The sequence below is a fragment of the Sceloporus occidentalis genome, unplaced genomic scaffold, assembly GCF_023333645.1.
Source record: "Sceloporus occidentalis isolate IW3139 unplaced genomic scaffold, rSceOcc1.0.p SCAF_1, whole genome shotgun sequence".
NCBI lineage: Eukaryota > Metazoa > Chordata > Lepidosauria > Squamata > Phrynosomatidae > Sceloporus > Sceloporus occidentalis.
The window spans coordinates 68,196,484-68,219,223 of record NW_028316981.1 but is presented as its reverse complement, the minus strand read 5'-3'; the positions used below and the strand labels follow the sequence as shown (position 1 = coordinate 68,219,223).

At 38.4% G+C, this 22,740-nt stretch overlaps 1 protein-coding gene across 1 annotated transcript in view; it reads left to right on the top strand.

Annotated features, from left to right (window-relative positions):
- IPPK (inositol-pentakisphosphate 2-kinase) overlaps positions 1-22,740 on the top strand; it is a 45,803-nt gene that overhangs the window by 16,568 nt on the left and 6,495 nt on the right. Inside the window, exons 3-11 of the mRNA XM_089523656.1 lie at positions 4,062-4,157; positions 5,531-5,597; positions 9,936-10,048; positions 11,266-11,355; positions 12,584-12,642; positions 13,105-13,177; positions 15,540-15,819; positions 18,948-19,098; positions 20,659-20,761. Of these exons, the coding sequence (XP_089379782.1) occupies positions 4,062-4,157; positions 5,531-5,597; positions 9,936-10,048; positions 11,266-11,355; positions 12,584-12,642; positions 13,105-13,177; positions 15,540-15,819; positions 18,948-19,098; positions 20,659-20,761 (1,032 nt within the window). The remainder of the gene's footprint in view (positions 1-4,061; positions 4,158-5,530; positions 5,598-9,935; positions 10,049-11,265; positions 11,356-12,583; positions 12,643-13,104; positions 13,178-15,539; positions 15,820-18,947; positions 19,099-20,658; positions 20,762-22,740) is intronic.

Here is a 22,740-nt window from a genome sequence, read left to right as displayed (position 1 = left end):
TTAGAGGTCTTTAAACAGAGGCTGGATGGCCATCTGTCGGGGTTGCTTTGTCTGATAGTTCCTGCATGGCAGGGGGTTGGACTGGATGGCCCTTGCAGTCTCTTCCAACTCTATGATTCTTGTAAATACAATTCGAGTATTGTTGGGAAATGCCAATTTAAAGGTCCGGTAATACCACTAATACAAGCTATTTGCTCTATTTATAGAATTTTGAATGTTCTTTCAACTATTGGCTGGCTCAGAAGATTGTTACACTGTAGGATCTATAGCTGAATAATACACGTGTTTATATTGCTCATAGTTTTTTTTAGATGGCAAGTGGAGCATACAAAATTGTAATTTGGCCAATCACACCAGACTGAATGAAAGTATAAATTAATATAAAAGCTTAAAACAAGGTAAAATTGGATTAAACTTGAAGACTCATGGTAGCTTCCTGCCTTTGGATTTAATGCAATTCATGGACAGTTCAAGATATGTCTAGCTGCCTAGTAAACAGCAAGTGAGTCTTTTTATTGTTTTGAGTTCTGATGCTGCTTTTCACGTCCAAGCCACTATTATTTCAGCCTCAGTTCTGCCCCCACTCCTGAGAATAAGAATGATAATACACTTGTCCCGGAATATTTGCTAGGGGTATGGACACAAGACCCCCGTGAATATGGGAAAAACGCAAATAACAAAAACAACATGTTTTTACCTTAGAGGACACCTCTCTAGGAATCGCTAGATCCTCCAGTGCAACTCTATGATCAAGGTTGAACAGACACTGACTATAGAACTGCACTGGAGGAGCTACAAATGCCTAGTAGAGTATTCTCTCTAGGAATCTCTAGGTCTTTCAGTGCAACTTTTGGTTAAAGTTGACCATAGAGTTGCACTGGAGGACCTAGATATTCCTAGAGAGAACATATTAATCAAATCTGTGAATAATCAAATCTGCAAATATGGAAGGATGAGTGTATTGACATACAGTGAGCCCGCACCATACGTGGGCTCCTTATAGGTGGCTTTCAGCATACACTGAAGCTGCCTGAGAAACGGGTGAATGCCCGGTATGCATGCATTGATGCGCACCGAGCACGAACCCCATCATATCCAATGGGCCTCGCAAATGGCGTGCACGTGGCCACACAGCAAATATGAGCCCCATTGGAAATAATGGGGCTCAAGCATACACATTTTTTGATTTACGCGGGGAGGGGGGTCTGGAACAGATCCCCACGTAAAGCAAGGGCCCCTGTATTAATAAAACAGTATATTAGAAGCATTGAAAAGATTACTCCAAACTTTTTTAGATTGTGGGTACATTTGGAAATTTGAGAACTCACACAGGACACCAATTTCAAAATGGATGTTAAAGCATGGGAGTGGGCATGGCCAGTTTCAACCTTCCAAATAGACTGATTACAAGGCAGAGGTAGAGTTGAATCCAGTGCAAAAAACCAATCCTGCAATTTACTCAGCCAACAGAAACTGAGGTCCAAAACACACTGCAGAAATAATCCAGTTTGATACTGCTTCAGTTGCCCTGACTCAGTGCTAGGGAGTCCTGGGTAATTGTAGTTTATAGTGGCACCATAGCTCTCTGACTGAGAAGGCTAAATGTCTCACAGAACAACAGTTCCCAGGATTCCCTAACATTGGGTCAGCGCAGTTAACATGTCTCAAACTGGATTATTTCTGAGTCTCCCGTAGGCAAAATCATACCCTTTCACCTCCCCACCTCTTTTTCTCTCCCTCTCTTTTTCGCTCTCATCCCATATCACTAGCTACAGACACAAGGTCATTCTTGGGATGGCAGGTGGAGAATTCCCTCACATTTGGGTTTTTCTCCCCAATGTGTATGTGTATGCAGGCATACATATACTGACATACTGTATATGATTCTTTCTTCTCTTAGTGCTGCCTTCCCTGGTCGTCTTAGATCTTTTTGTCCCCGCTACTTCTCTTCTGCTCTTTTTAGCATGTCCCCAGTTTAGTAGGCAGCAGCATTGGGTTTCTTTTTCTTCCATCTTTTTCTTGGTGGCTGGGTTTTAGTAGAAGAAAGCATTACCCTGTAGCTGCCCACTGCCTTCATTTCCCAAGAATGTGTCTGAAAAAAACCTACAGCCTAGAGGCATTCATGGGAAACAAAGGTGGCACCTTTACTTTTATGTGATCCAGCTGTAGGTAAGAATCTTATTTCTTTTAAAGGAGAATTAAAATGGGAAGGATAGTGGGTCCCAGCAGGTACCAAGTAAGGTGCCCAGTGACTTAGAACATCCTAAAGCATCAAGGTTTAAATCCAGTTACTATTCCTGATGCATTACAGTAGACCAGCTAAACCACTACGTGTAAACAGTAGAGTACATTAGCATTTCTATAAGTTTCATTAATGCAGTAGAAAAATTATTATAAGGACTAATAACTGTATTTACAGTTAAGTACTTTTATTTATTAAATAACAGATGTTTCCCTGTTGTTGTTGCTGTTGTTTTTGCCTTCTGGTATTTTGATACAATGTATTATCAGCAGAAAACAGACTGAAGTGAAAACAGTCCTTTGCTTGGAATAATTTGCTTATGTAGACTATTTCTATAGTTCCTTTTAGCAGTGTAAAATAATGTTCTATTGGCCTTTCTTTTCAAGCGTTGTTGTTTGCCTGCAAGTTGTTTCCAACCTGTGACAACAGCCCAAAGGCAAGTCTTTCACAGAGTTTTTATCTTAAGATTTGTTCAGGAGGAGTTTGTCATTACCTTTCCTTGAGGCTGAGACCATGAGACTAGCCCAAGATCACCCAATGGGTTTCCGTGGCTGAACAGGAATTTGAACTCTTGTCTTCCACATTCCAAGACCCAAATATGCAAACCTCGAGACCACACTGGCTAGGTTCAAGTGTACCTATGTAAAAAAGAAAACATGTTTGCAAAGTAATGGAAAATGACCTCCAGACTGAGCTGCTTTACAAAATGAAGCATACAGCTCTAAATAACCTTTGAATACAACACATTAGCTTCACACCATATGTAGGTTGCTGTTCAGCTTTTCATCAGTCTTGTGACCAATTGAAGTGATCTGTTTTTTTTTTTGTTTTTTTTTTTGTTTTTTGTATTATTGAACCTTAGTCCTGAAATGGTATGCTTAATATGTGGCATGCCTTTTATGTGAAGTTAGCCTTCTAGCTAGTTAAGGCATCACTGGCACTGTGCTTCCAAACTGAAGTGCTTTTCACTGTGTTCATAACTGGATTCTGTTGGCTGCATTCTGTTGGCTGTTCTCCGAGCTTCTTTCTTGCTGAGTGGGGGGGGGGGGGGGGGAGGAGAGACACAATTTTATTTTAAAAACTTTTTAATGCTTGATTCTTTCATATTTGCTTTTTTGCCATACTTTAAGTCGGGGGGGGGGGCAGCCCATAGGCAGCCTGTGGACCCCCCCCCCCGCCTCAGGATCTTTTGTGTACCCCCCGACCCCGGGCTTCTTGGGGTGGGATATTTTTTTCACAAATTGTTTGCTCCTAAATGTTCCCAAATAAGCCACTAAGGTTCATGCATGGAATTTTCACCATATTTTCAAGACCCCCTTGACAGTTTACATTTCTTCTCATTTTCTCATGTGTGTGTTTTTAAAAAAAGCTTCTCTGGGGACTAAAGTTACCCAGGAGGCCCCCAAATATGATGAAAATGCCTCCTATGCTCCATGAAAGATGTCTTGGGGCAAAAAGCCCAAGTGGATGCAGTAGGTAATGCAGCTCTTCAAGGTTTCTGGGGGGTCAGTGCAGCCCCCAGCCTATAACAGTTGTCCAACCCTGCTTTAAATTACATGACAAAATGACCCACATAGCACCAACAATAGTAGTGATGTAATTTCATGAAAAGATATGAGCAGTAGTATAAACACTCTCATTAGTTGCTGATAGATACCATTGTATGATTTTTTCTTTTGCTTGGAGGTTTATTGTGGCGTTTGTGGACTTTGCACACTTTAAGTAAACTTCTTTTTGTTTGCACATCAGTTGAATTTTGCAGTTATTTGTTAGGAGTTGTATAATTGGTTTTGCAAACAATTTATAATTTCCTTTTCAGACACCAGAAGAAATCTTTCATCATCTTCAAAATATAGTGTACTTTGGGAAACACATTATGAAGCAGTTTTTTGGGGAGAAGTACATCCATCATGGGGTAATTATTTTATTTCATTTTATTTTTCGATTAATGTTTCATTTTTGTAAAACTCTTTAGCTAAATTGGTTAATTTGGATTTCACTCAAGGACCAAGTCTTTTTTAATTTGCCTTCAGAAAACTCATACGAAAAACAGAGCAGCAGATAAAGTTTCTATTTTTTCTCTAAAATAAACTGCGCTTGCATTTCCACTATAAAGCTATAGAGTAGCAGAAGGAGAGTAAGGGTTTTCCTGCCCCTGAAATGAATGTGGTTCTATGTCAGACTGCATAACCAGGAAGCCCTGAATTCAAAGGAGAGATCAAAGGCCAGTCTAATGTGATCCTACCTCTTACATAAGGTTAGCTATTCTGTGGAAGAGAACTGGCTTGCTTACCTCTCTGACTTGACATCCACCTATAATATATATGTGGATGGATGAAAGATGGGTGGGTGTAATGTGAGCAGACATATAAATAGGAAAGGTCTCAGATAACCTGTATGTAACATAGAAAAAGTAGGGGGAAATAGACAAAAAAGCTTGTGCATTTGGATTTTAATGCCATTCTGTGTTAAATCTCTTTTGGTTAAATTTTAGATATTTTACTTTTCTCATGTAAAGAAAGGGAGGAATCCCTTTGGTCTTCTGAATATCTTCACCATCTGTTTCATTATGCAATTCTAAGCAGGAAACAAAATGCAGAGAGCTTACAGAAACATTCAGCAATAACCTAATACAGTATGTCATAACATGTTCATCATTACCTAAGAAGGCAGCTTTGAATTCATACTGGAAGGCATTAACAATTTTGCTTAAGAACAAGGAATGGAATATTGCAGCTTCTTGCCCTAATCTTGTTCTTCAGATGAAACATTGAATTTTCATGATTCATGCTGCTGCCTGCTCTAGACTGATAAATTTAAGGAAAACATTTTTTTCCAATTGCATATTCAGTTGCATAAGTATGACCATATAGATGTATGGTTCATAGAAATAGGAACAGGATATAAATAGTGTCCTAGAAAAATACATGTTTAGTGTTTAGTGAAGGTAGGGTAAACTATAGATATCAGAATAATTGGTCCAGATTATTAGGAATATGGCATAATTCTTACAATGCTTTTGCACAAGAAGAAAATGTGAGGAACATTTAATAAAATGTTGAATTGCTTTTTGTGGAAGAATCTGGCAAGATTGTCATCCAAAATCCCCCCTCAATAGTCCATTGTTGTGACAGTCTCATTTTTGTTTAAATTTTACACTTTTATCTCAACTTTTCACTCAGGTATATCTTCAAGGTAGCTATATTTCAAATCAAATATCTTTAACTTTCTTGAAAATAGTACAACATTGCTGTATCTATACATAACTGTTTCTTGTGTATCTTTTAGGAGGTTGTACAGCTATCTTTGGACTTTGTGAAACAGCTTTGTTTAAAGATCCAGTCAGAGAGACCAGGTAAAGAATTAAAATTATGGTGTGACAGCTTGGATAAAATACTATTTTGGGGGGGAGGGACTCCTGCCACATCCTTTAATACAGTATTAAAAATCATTACTTGTATAGTTGTCTGGGAGTAGTTAGAATTATGTTCAAGCGTCCAGGCAAGATAACCCTTCTTTGTGGTCTCTGATTCACACAAGTGGATCATTCTGTGTCTATGCTGTGCATCATGCACTGTGCAGACGCAAGATAGCCCATTTGTATGATTTACAGATGACCACTTGAAGAACTATAGTTACGGGTATGCAATCTGTCTGCCTGATCTTGAGAGCCTGTGTGAGAAAGTCTTTTTATTTGGTTGTTAGCTACCCTCGAGTCGACTCCGACTCATGGGGTTCCTGAGGATGAGACTCCTCCTTTACCCTTTGCTAAAACAGAAAAGTGAAAGTTCTTCCTATAATTCTAAAGGGTGGTCATAGGACAGAAATAAGAACAGGATATAAACGGCATCCTAGAAAAATGATCTCTTTTCACCTTGACATATGAAAGAAATTGGCATGCACCATCCTTCCAGCATGGTTCTTTATCTGGAGTCTGTAGTGCTGGCTGTCTCTCTCCTTGGAAGGGAAAGAAAACGTGCCATGTGCTGCCTGCAAGATAGAGCTCTGTTTTTAAACAGGACTCTAGGCCTTGGCTGGGTATTCTGCCGCTTTTTTGTTGTTGTTGTTGCAAATTTGCTGAACCCTAGGTTTTAATTTAAATATCTGTTCATTCATCCAAGATACTGGTATGTAGGTGAAGTTGCAGGTAAGTTATGTCCACTGAACTCTTTATCTTATTTTCCAGGCCAAAGCATTTTTATTAGTGTAAGTGCACAATCTGAAAAGCAGGTTTTGTTTCTAAATTCATTCCTCTTTACTTGTGAAGCTCAAATGAATGGATTAATAAAGATAAATACATCTACAGAAGCTGTTCAAGAGTGTTCTCTGTAGGTAATCATCTTTCCAAACCCTTATATACAGTACTTTCCCACCCATTATCACTCTGCTTGAGTATCTTTGGGTTTCAGTTTTTCTTTGCTACAAGATGTGACTGAATAATTTCTTGCGTTTGTTGAAGAAAAATATTGGTTATTATGAGTGTCCACACTCATATTTCTCTTATGCTGTGGAGACTCTGCTGGTTAATAGTTCAACGTGGCATTTCTGTAAAGTTAGTCAAATCTATGCAAGAAGGTTATGTCACCAAGATGGTAATGAATATCATTTTTTTTCAAAATAAACTTGTCCTAAGTTACACTTAACTTCATTAAAGATTTAAAACGTAGCAGTACAATGGCCTGTTGTTCAGTGGCTAAAGCTGGCTCTGTTTGTATTTGGATGCAAATTAATCAGAAACCCCAGGTTCTGCTGTAAGAGGAAAAATATGCTTAATATTTGAATGTTGGGCCACTCAGTCCTGGCAAAATTCCAGTTCCTGTGATTAATGGAACCTAATTTGTTTGGGTGTATAATTTCTTTTGGGTAAATGATTCACTTCTCCTGAACCAAGTATTGTGAAATATTTCTGACACAGGTAAATTAGTTTCTGGGTTTCCCATCTGTTAAGTAGGTTTTTTCTTGCAGCATGATATAGATACTCTTGTGCTGTAAAACAGATTATCAGTTCCAGCCCTTCTGCAGAGACCATTCCATCATTCCACTCATCCACATCTCTGTGTAGTTCAGCGTATTGTGCTTCAGGGTCCATGGTGAACTTAAAATGTAAGATTTCTCAGGGAACTATTGCAGAGCCAATACTCGAGATGGCAGTTTTTTCAGCAAAGTTTGTTGTGAAGATGCTGGTTATGCCTGGCATACTGTAGCACTAAACCAACTGTCAGTTTGGTAAAGATTTGTAACACAAACATTAAAATGTAATAAAACATTCTGGATAGAACAACTTGTTTTTAATTTTTAAACGTCCTTGGCTGGAACTTTGTGGATTTTCATATGATGTTTAGAGAAGAGAGACAACAAAGTTATCAGTCTTAAGTAGTGAATAACATGGTGGCTTTTTTATGTGTGTCGAGCACAATAGTGTTTCCGCATTTGTATTCCACTCGTCCTTCCTCCTTCCAAACAGCTTGGAGCAGCATTTGTAACCTCAATAATTCCTCTGAAGTAAGTTAGTTAGGCTGAGTGTGCTTCATAATCATCAGAAAGCTTGTAAGTTCATGTCAAAAGAAGACCAGTTTAATGTTGAAAGTATGAGATTATTATGATTTGTAATAAATAAGAATAAAAATATAAATAAAGAATAAAACATTGTATAAAATTTAAAAAAAGAAGACCAGTCAAATTGTGACAGGCAATTTGACCACCTCATAGTTACTGAGGAGGAGTTGTTTTTGAGCTTCCTTGTTAAAAGCTGTGTTGGCTCATGGTTTTATTCTGAACATTGAATATTATTAGCCTGCTTTTCTGTGGAAATTTGGCTATATTTATAGGAAGTGATTTCTGTTTAAATAATTTAAATAGATGAGAGCTGTCAGGATGCATGCTGAAAAGAATAGGTCAGTGAGAAGTTTGTGGCTTTTATTATTTAATAGACAGAAACTAACATTGACAATCTAGCAGCTAGTGAAAATCAGAACCACTTGAATTCTGTTTGTCCTTATCTGGTGTCCATGCTGTTGTTGATTTCAATTGGATATTTGAAATGGGGATTTACTGTACCACTTAGGCAGCCATACTGTGTCACAGGCTTGCAAGCAGTCCTTTATGCACACTACCCATTTTCTGGAATGTGGGCACAAAATACAGTGGTCCTTTGCCTTATGCAGGGATCTGTTCCGGGCCCCGCTGCGTAAGGCAAATTCTGCCTGTGCTTGAGCCCCATTGCTCATAATGGGGCTTGTGATTGTGGTGTGCTGCAGTGTGTAAAAGTCACCCACATATGACGCGGGCGCACTCTACTACATGTCATTGTATTTAACAACTTGTATCCATACACTGGATAGTTAGAGCAGCTTTGCACTTGCTAGGGCAGCTGTTTCTGCCTCAGTAGCTGTGGCTTTGTGCATGTGCCCTTGAAATATTTAAAAACATATATTTTCCCTTCAGTCTTCTTGAGTTTACTACTTGGAGACACAAGTCTAAAGCAAACACGGTTGCCAAATAATATATTTTTTATTCTGAAAGTGATGTGACTGGGTAGTTAGGTGGGGATAACACTCTCCAGAAAAACTGGAAATTTTGATACAGTGGAGTGGTATTGGCTTAAGAGAGAGGTCCTCCCCCTATAGGGAAAAATAGGCTACTTCAAATGGAAACAGTTTAGTTTCTTAGTTTTTTGTGGGGTTTTAGGGCTATGTGGCCAAGTTCTTCAGAGATGAAGATGCCAGCCACAGATGCTGGCGAAAGGTCAGGAAGAAATTCTTCTAGAACATGGCCACATAGCCCGAAAAACCCACAAAAAACTATGGATGCCAGTCATGAAAGCCTTCGACTTCACAATTTAGTTTCTGTCTTGTAGAAGTGGCAACCACTTTATATCCTTTACACTAGGGGAAGTCCCTTCAGATGTTATTGAACAGTATCAGCACTAGACAGTATACTAGTGGTAAAATATGATGGCAGTTGCAGTCCAAAATCTGGAAGCCCACAAGTTGACTACCCTGCTTTAGGCAGAACTAAAAATGTTTAGCTAGAATATGGTAGTTCCCTCAAACAGTATCAAATATATTTACTGCTTTACTTCTTTTATCCTTAGTGTCTTCTTATTTTCGGAATCCTATTCCTGATGAAATCTAAAATAGCTTAGCAAGATCCTGAGGTACAGATAATGACTAGGCCAAGACGTGCCTAGCCTTACCATGAAACAACACCATGGTCCAAATCCTGTTGTTAGTCCCAACTAGTGATCTACCGTATCAGTTGATTTTACCTATGTACAGTATTAACTCATAATTCAACAATTTATTTAGTAGGGGTACCTAACTAGGACTAAGCAACAGAATTTTCAGCTCATGTGTTTTCAGACCATTCTGTGTTGAAGAGCCAGAGTAACAGTATTTTTTTACCGCTGGAACAATGTAACGTGGGTTTCCCTTTGTGTTTACATTGCTCACTGCATTTTATTATAAACATAAATAAGTGGTGTTATTATAATAAAGGCAGCACTGAATTTTCATTTAATTTATATTTCTCCTTTCTCCCAATATGAGCCCCCTAGGTGGCTTTAACTTTTTGATTAAATTTTTAAATTTTGATAGTGGCAATTGGTTGTGTTTCTAATTTACTTTAAATGTCCATTACATTGTATTTTTAACATGTAAAAAAGTAATTACTTTTCTCTTTTTTTTCCTTTCAGAGTCTCGCTGTGATAAAGACATGGATGCTCTTAGTGGTTATGCTATGTGCCTTCCTAACCTCACCAGGCTACATTTTGTTGAACACCGACCCATACTTTGTGTAGAGATTAAGGTAAGTCTTCCAGGAGCTTTTAAAATATTTTAAGTGTACACATTAATATAGCTATATTAGCATTGTAGCCGTTCTGTCTCTCTGATCACTTTTATTGAATATATTGGAATGGATTAAAAGAAAAACACAAAAATATTAATAAATTGTGTTGTTGTTTCAAGTCATTTCTGACATATGGAGACCCTAAGGTGAATCTATCATGGGGGTTTTTTGGCAAAATTTGTTGCGGGGTTTGTCATTGCCTTCCTTTGAGGCTGAGAACATATGATTTGCCCAAAGTTTCCATGGCTGAGTAGAGATTCAGATCCTGGTCTCCAGAGATGTAGTCCAATACTGAAATCACTACACCTCTCTGGTGCTCATTTGTAAATTTTGTATCCCACTGTTCTTCCCTAAGTGTTGTATTTACCAGTTTTCAAAAGTATGAGAATTTTCTAATTTCCTTAGTTTCTTAGTAGAATAAGATTTTTGCTCTCAAGTTATCAGTGCAGGTGTTTAGAGCAAAGTCAAAAAAGAGTGCTTAGTATGCCCATACTAATAGATGCTTTGGTATAAAAGGAGGCAGGAGGTGACAGGTCTGCAAAGAGTGATTTTGATGCATTTAGTCTTTCAAAATGATGCAAGATGCATTTATAAGTGACTCCTCTAACTTCTGCTCATTCTTGGTTATTTATATGTTTCTATCAAATTTACAAATTTGAAAATTGAGCAACTAAAAATAATCAGATATGTATTGGATTTATTATATCAGTCTAATTTAGGGTACAGCAAATGCTATGGGATGTATAAGAAATGGTGTGAGCTTGCTGTAATAATCACACAACATGAACAGAAGGAAGTCTACAGTTTATGCATATACAGTACTAATGGTGGTAGCAGAAGAATTAGCAGAAAGGCTAATATGTTAGGCATATGTCCTGAACCCTCATGTGAAGGATGAAACACAGGAATTGCACAGAATTAGACTGAAAAGGACCTCAAAAAAACACTCCTTGCTGGTGGTCCATTGTGGACCGCAGTAGCGGCCGCCCTCGGGACCGCAGTGTCTGGTCGTTGCCGTCCCATGCTGCTTAGGGCACTCTCATGGTTGGAGCAGCCAGAGGCCACTCCAAGCCGCCTGTCTGCTCGAGGCCAAAATGCAACTGGTATGTGAGTATTAAATATATTATATTAAATGTATCAGGTTTATTAAAATATCTACTTATCTCTTCCTACAGCCCAAATGTGGGTTTCTCCCTTTTTCAAGCCATGTTTCCCAAGAGATAAAGTACAAAGTGTGTCGTTATTGTATGCATCAACATCTAAAGGTAATGTCTTGTCAATGATGTGTGAATTTTGTTTGTAGTTCACCATGGTAGAATTAATATTCCATCTTGACTGCTGTTCAGAAAACAATAAATTAGAAACTTTAAATTGTGCCTAAAGTGATGCTTTAGTGAAACATCACTTGCTTTATAATTTATAACAAGTTCCTTTCATAAGAAGCCACTTTACCTTATGGAAAATAACTTCACTGAAAACTGTTCATAAATTGTATTGATCAGTCTTTTTATGAATCTCATTACAATAATATAGAACCATCCAGCAAACCTGTTTCAAGTGGTCAGGGATCTGTTACAATCTACCCTAAAGGGCAATTTTAGCCATTCAACAACCTGATGTCCACCACTTCATAGATAAAATCATTCAGATTTGCTTTGACTTGGATGCAAGAGTTGATACAGGTCTGATGGATGTATCTTTGACCCTGCTTATCCAGGAGATGGATAATTCTGTTTGTGCAGCCTGAGGGTGTGGACAGGATACTTGGAGAAGTGAGAGCCATTACATGTGAATCCCATTTAGGAGAAAAGCGGGATATAAAACAATAATACTACACCCTTGTGCCTCTTGGCTTATTAAACAGGACAGAGAGATACTGAGTGGGTAAGGAGAGTGATTATTGGCTCTTTACAACAGGGCAGGGACCCTGAAGGCGGCTATTGTAAGAGATCTGGAAAAAAAACCTCCACTGAATCCTGCTATGCCAGATAATTATAGTCCAGTCTGCAACATCTAATTCTTGGGCAAAAGCATGTGGTGGCTTGTCAACTGCAGGGGATCCTCAATGAGGCAGATTAGTTGGACACATTTCAATATAGTTTCAGACCTGTTTATGGAATGGAGACAGTTTTGGTTGCCTTAGAGAATGACTTACTCTGAAACTGTGTGGGGGAGTGCCTCGCTCTGGGTTCTACTAGATCTCTTAGCAGCTTTTGGTATCATTGACCATGATATTCTGGATAGGCTTTCTGGAATGGGGGTTGGAAGAGCGGTAAACTAATTCAGTTTTGCTTTCCACAGTTACTGCCTTGTGATGTATGAATCAGGAGTTGTGATTTCAAAAATCAGTCTACTCTTTCTTTCTTTTTTACTTTGGTCCTAAAACCTTCTTTTGTCTTATGCATGAGGTTGACTTGTACACAAGATATATGGTAAGTGAATGTTTACTGGGACTTTCCTTTGAACTCATTCATAATTGTTGTATGTTTACAGGTAGCAAAAGGAAAGTGGAAACAGCTCAGTAAATATTGTCCCCTAGATCTCTTCTCAGGGTAAGAAAGAATGATTATTTTTTTAAAAAAAAAATACTTTGTGTATAGTTTGTATTCATCTTTTCTTACCACAATGGTTATAAAATTAGCACTGTTTACTCCCACTGTTGAAGATTAGTGTAATGAAAAATATTATCGATCCTGTTTGAAAGCCCACTCTTCTTAGGTGGAAGCATCTTTGAGATTAATTGTGCAAAAGAAGTTGTAGCATAAACTTTTGTAGACTTAGTCTACTTCCTCACATGCATGGTGAGGTTTGCCACAGATATGAAAACAGATAAATAATGTGGCAATAAGAAGAAAATTTAAGACTGATTAGGAGGGCTTCAGAAAAGGCTTTGTAGCAGATGAGGGGATGGAACTTAAGGACATAGATTTGCAAATCAGAAAGGACAGGAATATTTTAGTATTTACTTAGTTACATTTTTCAATTTTAAATAGTCCTGTGTTTTTTCCTTTCAGAAATAAACAGCGAATGCACTTTGCCTTGCGAAGCCTACTACAGGAGGCACAGAATAACTTAAAAATATTTAAGGTAAGAGGCACTGAAAATCTTAGAGGAGTCTTTTGTTTACCACCCTGTCTGTCCCATCACATATATCTTTCTGTTGAGCCTTGGTCACCTGCCAGTCACTCAAAGTTAAATACAATCAACAAGTAATTCAGATCTTCACTTTTCACTAGGGAAATATTGCATATGTAGTAATATTATTAGGAATGTGCCTCTGTTTCATTCTTTGAAGGTAAATTAGTATTAATTATTTTGATGCGAAGATGCAAAGGGCAGGACTTTTAGAGAAAAACAAGAAAAAAAGATTTTGTGGAAAACAAACAGCTTCGTTTATATACCGCTTCATACTGAACTAACAGTGTCTAAGCAGTTTACAACTGTAAGCTGTAAGGAAACATATATGTGGGTCTATATATTTGGATACCATAGTATAGTCTCAAAAGAATGGGAAAAAATGGTCAGTGGAACCAAAGGAAAATATAAGATGGATAATATTATTGATAAAAGGCGGTGACATGTATTAGTAAGTACAAAGCCACAATGAACCTGCAGACCAATGTGAAGTTTCACTGTAAGTTGTCACATCCTTGTAGTGATGAAATCTACAGATTATATTTCTTTCCACTGTTTCCCATCCACACTGAAAACAGAAAAATTACTTATCACGCAAAATAGTTGAAAATATTCTTTGCCCTTTTTTATAATGCTCACTTTTTTTTGGGGGGGGGGTGGTGGATATGAGATTTTTCCAGATTGTTTTGTGGGAGTTCAATAAAGGGTTGTTGTGGTATTTTTGCAAATGAAAAAATACAAATTAAATGCTTGTAATAAATGCACTTCCCAATATTAACTAGAAGAAGATATTCATAAGAAGTTTATATTTTATAGACGTTATAATAGAAAATAAATATATTTTACACTAACCAAAGCCAACATGATTTATAAAATTAAATCTTTAATCTATTCATGTCTATTAACAAAAAATGTATTAATGGAATCTCCAGGACATAGAGTAGTCAAGACTGTTGCTTAGGAAGTGTATCAGAAAGAGATACTTACATAAAGTAATCAGAACTAACTGTTATCCATGTTACACAGATTACACAAATTAGCAGCAGACATTTTTATCTGTAGCCACTTTCACACAAGAAGATCAATTAACACGAGACTCTATAGACTTGTATTAATCAATATCAATAGTTTCTTGTAGTTTTCCCCACCCCTTTCTTGGAGACATTCAAGCTGGTATGTGGTGGTTTACTGTATAAATATCAGTGTATATTTTGTACTACAGACAGATTAATTGTAGAACCTAAATAAATTGTGCAAAAATTTTCTTTTGACCTCCACCATTGATAGAGCAGGTTAGTATAGGCTTTTCATCCATAATACCATTCAACCCTGAACCTCCAGTATTAAGGTCAGACAGACGCCTCAATCAACACTGCCCAAGCCAGTAGTGACATCAACTTGAGATACCTCCTCAATCTCATTAACACCAGAGTGGAGGCTTCAAGGTGACTAAGAACAGAGAAAAGGAGGACACTCATAGACAGCTGTACCCTTGGAGTCCACCTTGTCTGGACCTATTATTGGCTTTGACTTGACTTGAATTAGAACTTACCAAGCTCCAATTCTGCCTATAATAGTACCAACCACATTGTTGTCATTGGTACCGACCTACTGCAATACTGTTAAGGAATCCTATCCCTGTGGAAGATTAAACATAAATTTATTGCTGATCCTAATCAAGATGACATTCAGTGTATTGGATCTTATTCAGAGGGAGAAATGGTTGATAGATTGACTTGATCTGAGTTTCTCATGGATAAGCCCAGCATTTATGTAGCTGAGCAAGATGTGATCCATGGGCGGGATACAAACTGCCGCTTTGCGGCGCTTCCCCGCCGCCGCCGTTTGCTCCGCGCGGGAGCTGCAGCAGCCAAACCGCGCGTCTCCCGCGCGGAGCAAAAAAGAAGCTCCATTTCGGAGCTTCTTCTTGCGGCGCACTGATGGCGTCATGAAGTGCCGCTGGCGCATTCGCGACGTCATAGGCGCCGTGACACGTCTGGACGCTATGCGTCCAGTACGTAAAGATGGCGGCGCCCATGTGGAAGGGGCGCCGCCATCTTGTACGTATAGGATACGTACTAGGGTTAGGGGGGTGCGGAAGCACCGCCCCTTCCTAACCCTAGTACGTATCCTATACGTACTATATGGCGGTTTGTATCCCGCCTTAATTTCTTTCATTTAAGTCAAACAAGACCCTACACTTTCAAACCTCTACACCACAAGACACATAAAAATACAATGTTTGGTACTCATATAGTAAATTGAAATACATTTAGTAGAATATTTATCAGGATGACTTCTTTTCTTATTACAGAATGGTGAATTAATTTATGGTTGTAAAGATAATGAGGACTCTTTATCTGATCTCAATGAACTCGCTCACCATCTGAAGCCTTTCTTCTTTCCATCAAATGGCCTGGTCAGTGGGCCACATTGTACAAGGACAGTTCTGAAAGAATTGATCCATGTAATAACAATGGCTCTGCTCAGCAGCACAGATGTCTGCAAAGCAGGTGATATGAAGATTGTTCCCTCATCACAAGGAAGGAGTTACTGTGAAGCAAGTGCTTTCAGTAAAGAACTAGTAAGAAATGGTAAGAAGTTTCTTCTTTGCTCTTATTAATATTGTGAAACCACTCTTAAGTCCCAGTTTTGGGAAAATAGCCGGATACAATTAAATATAATAATAATAATAAATAATAATAAATAGAAATCAAATACAATTTGATACAATTTGCTGTAAATGTATTTGGTGGCACAGTAGGTTGCGAAAACAATTTCTGTATCTTTCTGGCTTCTTTGCTCTGAAGCAGTGCTCTGTCTGCATAGATTTTTACTGTGCTGATTTGCTGTGCTTCCAGTTTGGTAAAACAAACATACTTTTAAATCATCTGGATGCTCACACAGTGCCTTTGTGCATTTACATTCAGTGAATATAAATAAGAGTTAAAAATATTTTGAGAATATAGTGGCAAAATTATTTATTGTGCTATAATTTCCCACTTATTAATTAAAATGTGTGTGTTTTTATAGCCCTATTATTCAGCCAAAATGTGCTGGGTATTTATTTAAATATTTTGAGTATAAAATATTCATTTACCTTATGCTTATGTTAATTTAATGAACTAAATCCATCCAAATATTTGCTGATCACGACACATTAGGACATATAGATCTAGTTTGGACAGATTGTCAGATGCATCATGTGAGCATTTGGTGTGCCCCTTCTTCTTTTTTTCCCTTTGAATGCTGGTCCAGGGAGAAGATAAGAAGTGTTATGTCTAAATCTTAAACTACATTTAATCTTAATCAAAATGTATTCAAAGAAGCTGGCTTCATAAATCACACTTTTGAAGTTGGCTTCTTTCAGTAAAGTGCAGATTGTTTGTGAGATGCGAACCTTAACAGGAATTATTTAAAAATAGAAGTGGAAGTGTCAGATTTCCTTTTAACTGCTGGGCTCAAGAAGAAACAAAAGATAATGAGCCTGATCACAGATTAGCATTATGTTTGAATGCAGCCTTAGCATGTACACAAGATATACATCCAACCTCAAACATGGCAGAGCAGTAATCCAGATCATGTGTGTAGGCTCATTTGTTCTTATGAACAGTGTATAGCGATTGTGTGAGACTGTGTAGCTCAAGGAAGGGTGGGGTCAGGCCAAACCCTGCACCTGTTAATGAAGCTGAATGGGTAAAGTTGGAATGTGTTAAAACTTATGTATATGCACGCCTAACCCATACTTACAGTTTTTCAGTCTGAACAATAAACCTCTTCAGTACATGAAAATTAATATTTTTTCTCATCTCTCCTTGCTACTAAACCAGATAATAGATGAGTGTTTAATTGTGCCAGTTTTAAAACAGTTGGGGTTTCTTACTGTGAGACAAAAGAAACTGATGACTTACGTAACTTTTAAGGAGCTTAATGCATATGCCAGTGTGAAAAATCTAAACTAGTTCTGCATGTTTTTCTTCTTGTATTTGTTGTTGTGTGCCTTCAGATCATTTCTATCTTATGGCAACCCTAAGGTGACACTATTACAGGGTTTTCTGGGGCTGAGAGTGTGTGCCTCGCTCAAAGTTACCCAGTGGGTTTCCATGGCCCAGCAGGAACTTGAACCCTGGTCTCCAGTCATAACCAGATGCTCAAATCATGCTTGCATGCAGAACTTAAATATGTTGCCTTTTAGAGCCACAGTTAATGTGATACTGCAGTGTTACTCAACTGCATTTTTACCCTTGGGGACTCCCCTTTACATTTACATGTGGATGTCGTCCCTACAATGGTGACGTAGTATATACATAAAAACAATTTGTTTTAATTAATTTAGTGTGCATATTTTCATATGCACATTCATATATATTTTAATAAGAAGATAGCATGGTTCATCTTAAAATAGCTTTATTAAAGTAAATTCAATATTTAACTCAAAGGATTTCTTACACATAAAAAAGTTTGAGAAGAGAGGGGGAAGGACCAAGGCCTCCAAGTCTCACACTCCCCTTGAGCAACTCTTGTGCTCCCCCCGGGGGTCCTGCCCCACCATCTGAGAACCAGTGAGATATTGTATTATTAACAAGTTTTTAAGGGAAGCTTCTTTTGTGGGGGTGGGAAAAGAGCACCTGCATCTCGCATGTGGCCCCAAGGCTGTTTCTGTGGGACTTTTAAAAAAATCCAGTGTTGTGTAGTGGCCATGAGTCTGTAGACCAGGATTCGAATTCCCACTCAGCCATAGAAACCCACAACGTGACCTTGGGCAAGACACTGTGTCTTAGCCTCAAAGGAAGATAAAGGGAAAGCCCCATCTGAACAAATATTGCCAGGAAAAGCCTATGATAGGTTCAGTAGGGTTGCAATAAGTTGGAAATTACTTGAAAGCACACAACAACAATAATAACAACAAAGTTTGCCTTCAAATGCTTGCTTGGGGATATTTTTGTTAGGCCCCCCTGGGTAATTTTAAGACCAGGAGAGATCATTTTAAAATCAGAAAATACTTTCTTAGTGACTTCAATTTGTGTGTGTGTGTGCGTGCACGCGCGCGCGCTGGCAGAATACAGCCTTCCAAAGTCTGGTATCCTGCCCTACTCTACTGTGTAAAATGTACAAAACATATCCTTATACAGATGTATAAGTGCAATGTTACTGAATCAATTAAAACATCAACCCCCCTCCCCCTGGCTGTATAACAGTATGTGGAGAATCATATATTTCCAAAACCTGCAAAAATAATAGCATGTACAAAAATCCAGTAGCATCTTTGAGACTAGCTAGGAAAAAGAAATTTCTAGAGTAAGCTTTTGTGGAGTGCACTCCACTTGATCAGATGCCACTGATGAAGTGGGCTATAATTCACTTCAGTTTATGCCTAAGCTTTCTTTTTCTCAGTCTCAAAGGTTCTGTTGGACTCGTGTCTTTTTATTCCAAAGCAGAGTAAATTATGCTTCTCAGGTTAGAATAATCTTCATTGATCTTCCTCTAATATGGGGAACACCAAAACGTTTTGTCACACTGGAAATATTCTTTCAGATTAGTGTTGAACATTGATTTCCAATGCTTCTTCAATTAACTTTGACTGTTTTCAGATGGGTGATTATGAAATGAAGTATTCAGATCTTGACCTTGCTTAATTCTTCCATATTTTCCTGTACTATTTTTGACCAGAGATTTCCATGTATTTTATAAGAAGGGTTTTGAAAATGTATTTTTCTTTTAGGTAAGAATAAAATTGAGACCTCTGGCTTGCCAAGGGGATGTCTCCTCTACAAAACACTTCAGACTCAGATGCTGGATATGCTGGACATTGAGGGTATTTATCCATTGTACAACAGAGTGGAGCAATATTTGGAAGAGTTTCCCAATGAGAGGTAACATTTTATAATCCATGTTTTCAGCACAGAAGATAAAAAGATAAGAGTTGACATCATTGGTGGAGTTGTACTGAGCATTTTGAAACATTGGTAGCAAAGATATACTAAGGTTTCTCAAAATCTAGAGGACCTATTTAGTTTACGATCAACCCTTTAGCTTATTTTTCATAGTTTTCTGCTACTCCTTTCCTGTGACTGGTATTTCAAGACAGCTAATATTTTTGTCTTATATGTCAGAGACCAGAATGTACTTGGACACATGTTCTAAGCTTTTATTTTTATGCAGCATGAAAATTTATTTCCAGTTAATATCCTCGCGTAATGTTAACATCTTATCCAATGAACAATGCTTTATTTTTGGAGTAGTTGATTACAATATAGAGGCCTTTGTATCTTGTAGATTCCTTTAGTAAAGGAAAACTTGCAGTGTGTTTACATTTTAGCTCATGTTAGGCTTTTATATTGTTGAAAATGACAGTGGCCAGCTTGCTTCTTTACCCTCTGTCAATGGAGAGTAAAAGTATGCTCATGCTTGGTGTTTACATAGTTCTTTTCTTAGTGCTGAAAGTATGAATGCTACATGCTTGAACTTCAATGAGATTTGGATGACAGTAGATCTGGACTATAAAAAAATATTTCTTTCTAACCATGAGTTACCAAAGTGTGGCTTAAATCCATAGTTAGACATGCCTAGCCTAGCCCCATTGAAATCAAATGGACTTAAAACTGGGTTTGTCTTGAATTTAAGCCTATGCTGAGAAATTTTCAAGTTTCACATTCAATACTACCAGTAGAAGGTCATTCTTTGGGATACGCTTCCCACCTCCCATTTGCAAAATTTATATTCTACCTGTCTAAATTTTACATCTCATGCAACTTGTAAAAACAAAACGAAACAGAACAAAAGACCCTAATAGGCCTGTAATTTGCAATGAGGCTTGCTGTCTTTTTAATGGCTGACGTTAGTAATGCTTAGTTTCTGTTTACTGGGAATTTTACTTCTACCTTGTATAGTAGCAAGACATTTGCTGTGCAGGATTCCCTTTTAGAACATTAGTGAATACGTAGTTTTTTATGCCAATCCTAATATAATGAAAATGGCACCATCATCTACACACAAGTCCAGGCTAGGAGGAGTCCCCAGATCTTTAGAGAAAAGAATTATAATGGGCAAACCTAAAGTAGTTTATTAAGGAATGAGCATGCTTAGTGACCATGGAATGATGGTGTCTGATTAATTGAGGAAGCTAAAAATGGACTAGAGTATTGTAGAGGGCTTGATTGGGTGTCTGGAATTGTCAACAGTAGTAATATACTTTCCTTTGCAGCACACCCTGCTTGTCTTTTTACATATCAAGCTAGATTTTTGTTTTGTTTTGTTGATTGTAATTTTAAATTATGACCACTAGAGGGTAGTGTAGTCTCAGGTGTAAAAATAAATATTCCTTGAGCTGCTAGATGTAAAGATCTGGTAACGAAGACATTTGGCAGAATTGGTTCATAATAAGTGCACTTGATTCATTTTCTGTATTAAATACTTATTTTGTTTTTTCTTAGGAATATGTTACAAATTGATGGACCATATAATGAATCATTTTACGAGAAGCTACTGGATCTCTCAACTGAAGATGATGGAACAGTAGGATATGCTTTGACAAAGGTATCTGTTAATAAGAGTCAAAGTTCTTTATAACTATGAACCCTTGTATGGACAGGTTGTATATCTCAAATTCTAGTTCTTCAAGTGATCATCTGTGAAATCACACAATGGGGTATTCCTGTGGCTTCCAGTTGTATGAATCACAGAGACGACGAAGATAATTACTGTTGTAATTTCTAAATAGTTAATAGTTGCTGAAAATAATGCAAGGCTAGGGTATAACATAGCAGAAAGATCTATGTTTAAGATTTTCTACAACCTGCCCAGGAGGGCAGCTGCTGCTTTTCCGGCTAGACTACTCCCTGTGGCAGTTGTACTAGAGGAAGGAAAAGGAGATGGAGGCAGGCAAAGACAACACCAAGTACCTGACCTTGGTGTGTGTGGCTATCTATTTATGCTTTGTTAATACCTAGAGCTGTTTTGAGGGGTGTGATTGAAAAATGATAATAAATAAAAATTTCAGATGATAGGAAGTGACACATGGAAGCTGCTGTGAACCAAATCAGACCTCTCCCATTATCTGTTGTTTTTAAACTAGAGATACCCAGGATTGAACCTTGGACTTTCTGCATGTAAAGCATGTGGTATATGTAAACTCATTTCTTTGTGAGGCATCTCTCTCTGGAATCTGTGAAATGATAGTTCCTTTGGTCACTAAGTCTAGGTCATGATGCTTAGGGCTGGAGTGACAGCTTTCTACAGGCCAGGACAAGGCAACTTGTTCAGGGAGCAGTCTAACTGTTGAGAATTGGACTTGTATCACAATACAGATTCTGTGTTACTTATTATAATTGTGTATTAGCAATTGTGGTGACATTGCTGATCAAATATTGACTACTTCTGTGCCACCCTATATTAAGATCAGCTTCTATGGAGGTCTAGTGGATTGCCTTCTAATAACCAGTGTTAAGAAAATAGTTTTGTTAAATAATGCTCTGCACACTTTACACAGGGTTTATTAGTAATTGCCTTTCATACAGCCTTTGTTGCCTGAACCTGTTACCAAAGGGCACAGTAGGACATGGTCTGTCTCCGAATAATCCTGGCGTTGGTGAATAGGCAGTGAGGGTGCACAGGCTTCTGTGCAAATGGGAACCCCAACTGTAAGAGTTCTTACAGGATAGAATTCCAAACATGTAGACTCACCCTGATCAGACTTCCATGCTTAATGTATGGACATAAGAAGTGAGCTCTGGGAATACAGTTTTACATAGGAGATAAGGCTAGCAGTATGGTCCTGCTTCCCCTTTATCATATGTGGCTTCCTACATGTAATTGCCATTCAGCTTCAATCGGTCTTGGATGATACTGATTTTCTAGACCCATTTCAAACTGGCTTTCGGGCGGGCTATGGAGTTGAGACTGCCATGGTCGCCTTGGTCGATGATCTCCGTCTGGGCATGGACAGGGGAAGTGTGTCCCTGTTAGTGCTCTTAGACATCTCAGTGGCTTTCGATACCATTGACCATGGTATCCTTTTGGAACGCCTGAGAGAGTTGGGAATCAGGGGCACTGCGCTCCAGTGGTTCCGTTCCTACCTCTCGGGTAGATTCCAGATGGTGCAGCTGGGGGACGTGTGCTCCAATAAGAGGGCCCTTACATTTGGTGTCCCTCAAGGAGCCATTCTGTCCCCCATGCTATTTAACATTTACATGAAACCGCTGGGAGAGATCATCCAGAGACACGGGGCATGGTGTTATCAGTACGCTGATGACACCCAAATGTTTCTCTGTGTCTCCGACTGATGCAGTGACCAGGGAAGGCATCTCTCCTCTAGATGCCTGTCTGGAGTCAGTAATGGGCTGGATGAGGGAAAACAGACTCAGACTGAATCCAGAGAAAACGGAAGTACTTGTGATAGGTTCCCCGGGTCCAGGTTTGGAGATTTGTCCATCTGTCCTGAACGGGGTCACGCTTCCCCTGAAGGACTCTGTTCGTAGTCTGGGGGTGATCTTGGACTCGTCGCTCCACCTTACTTC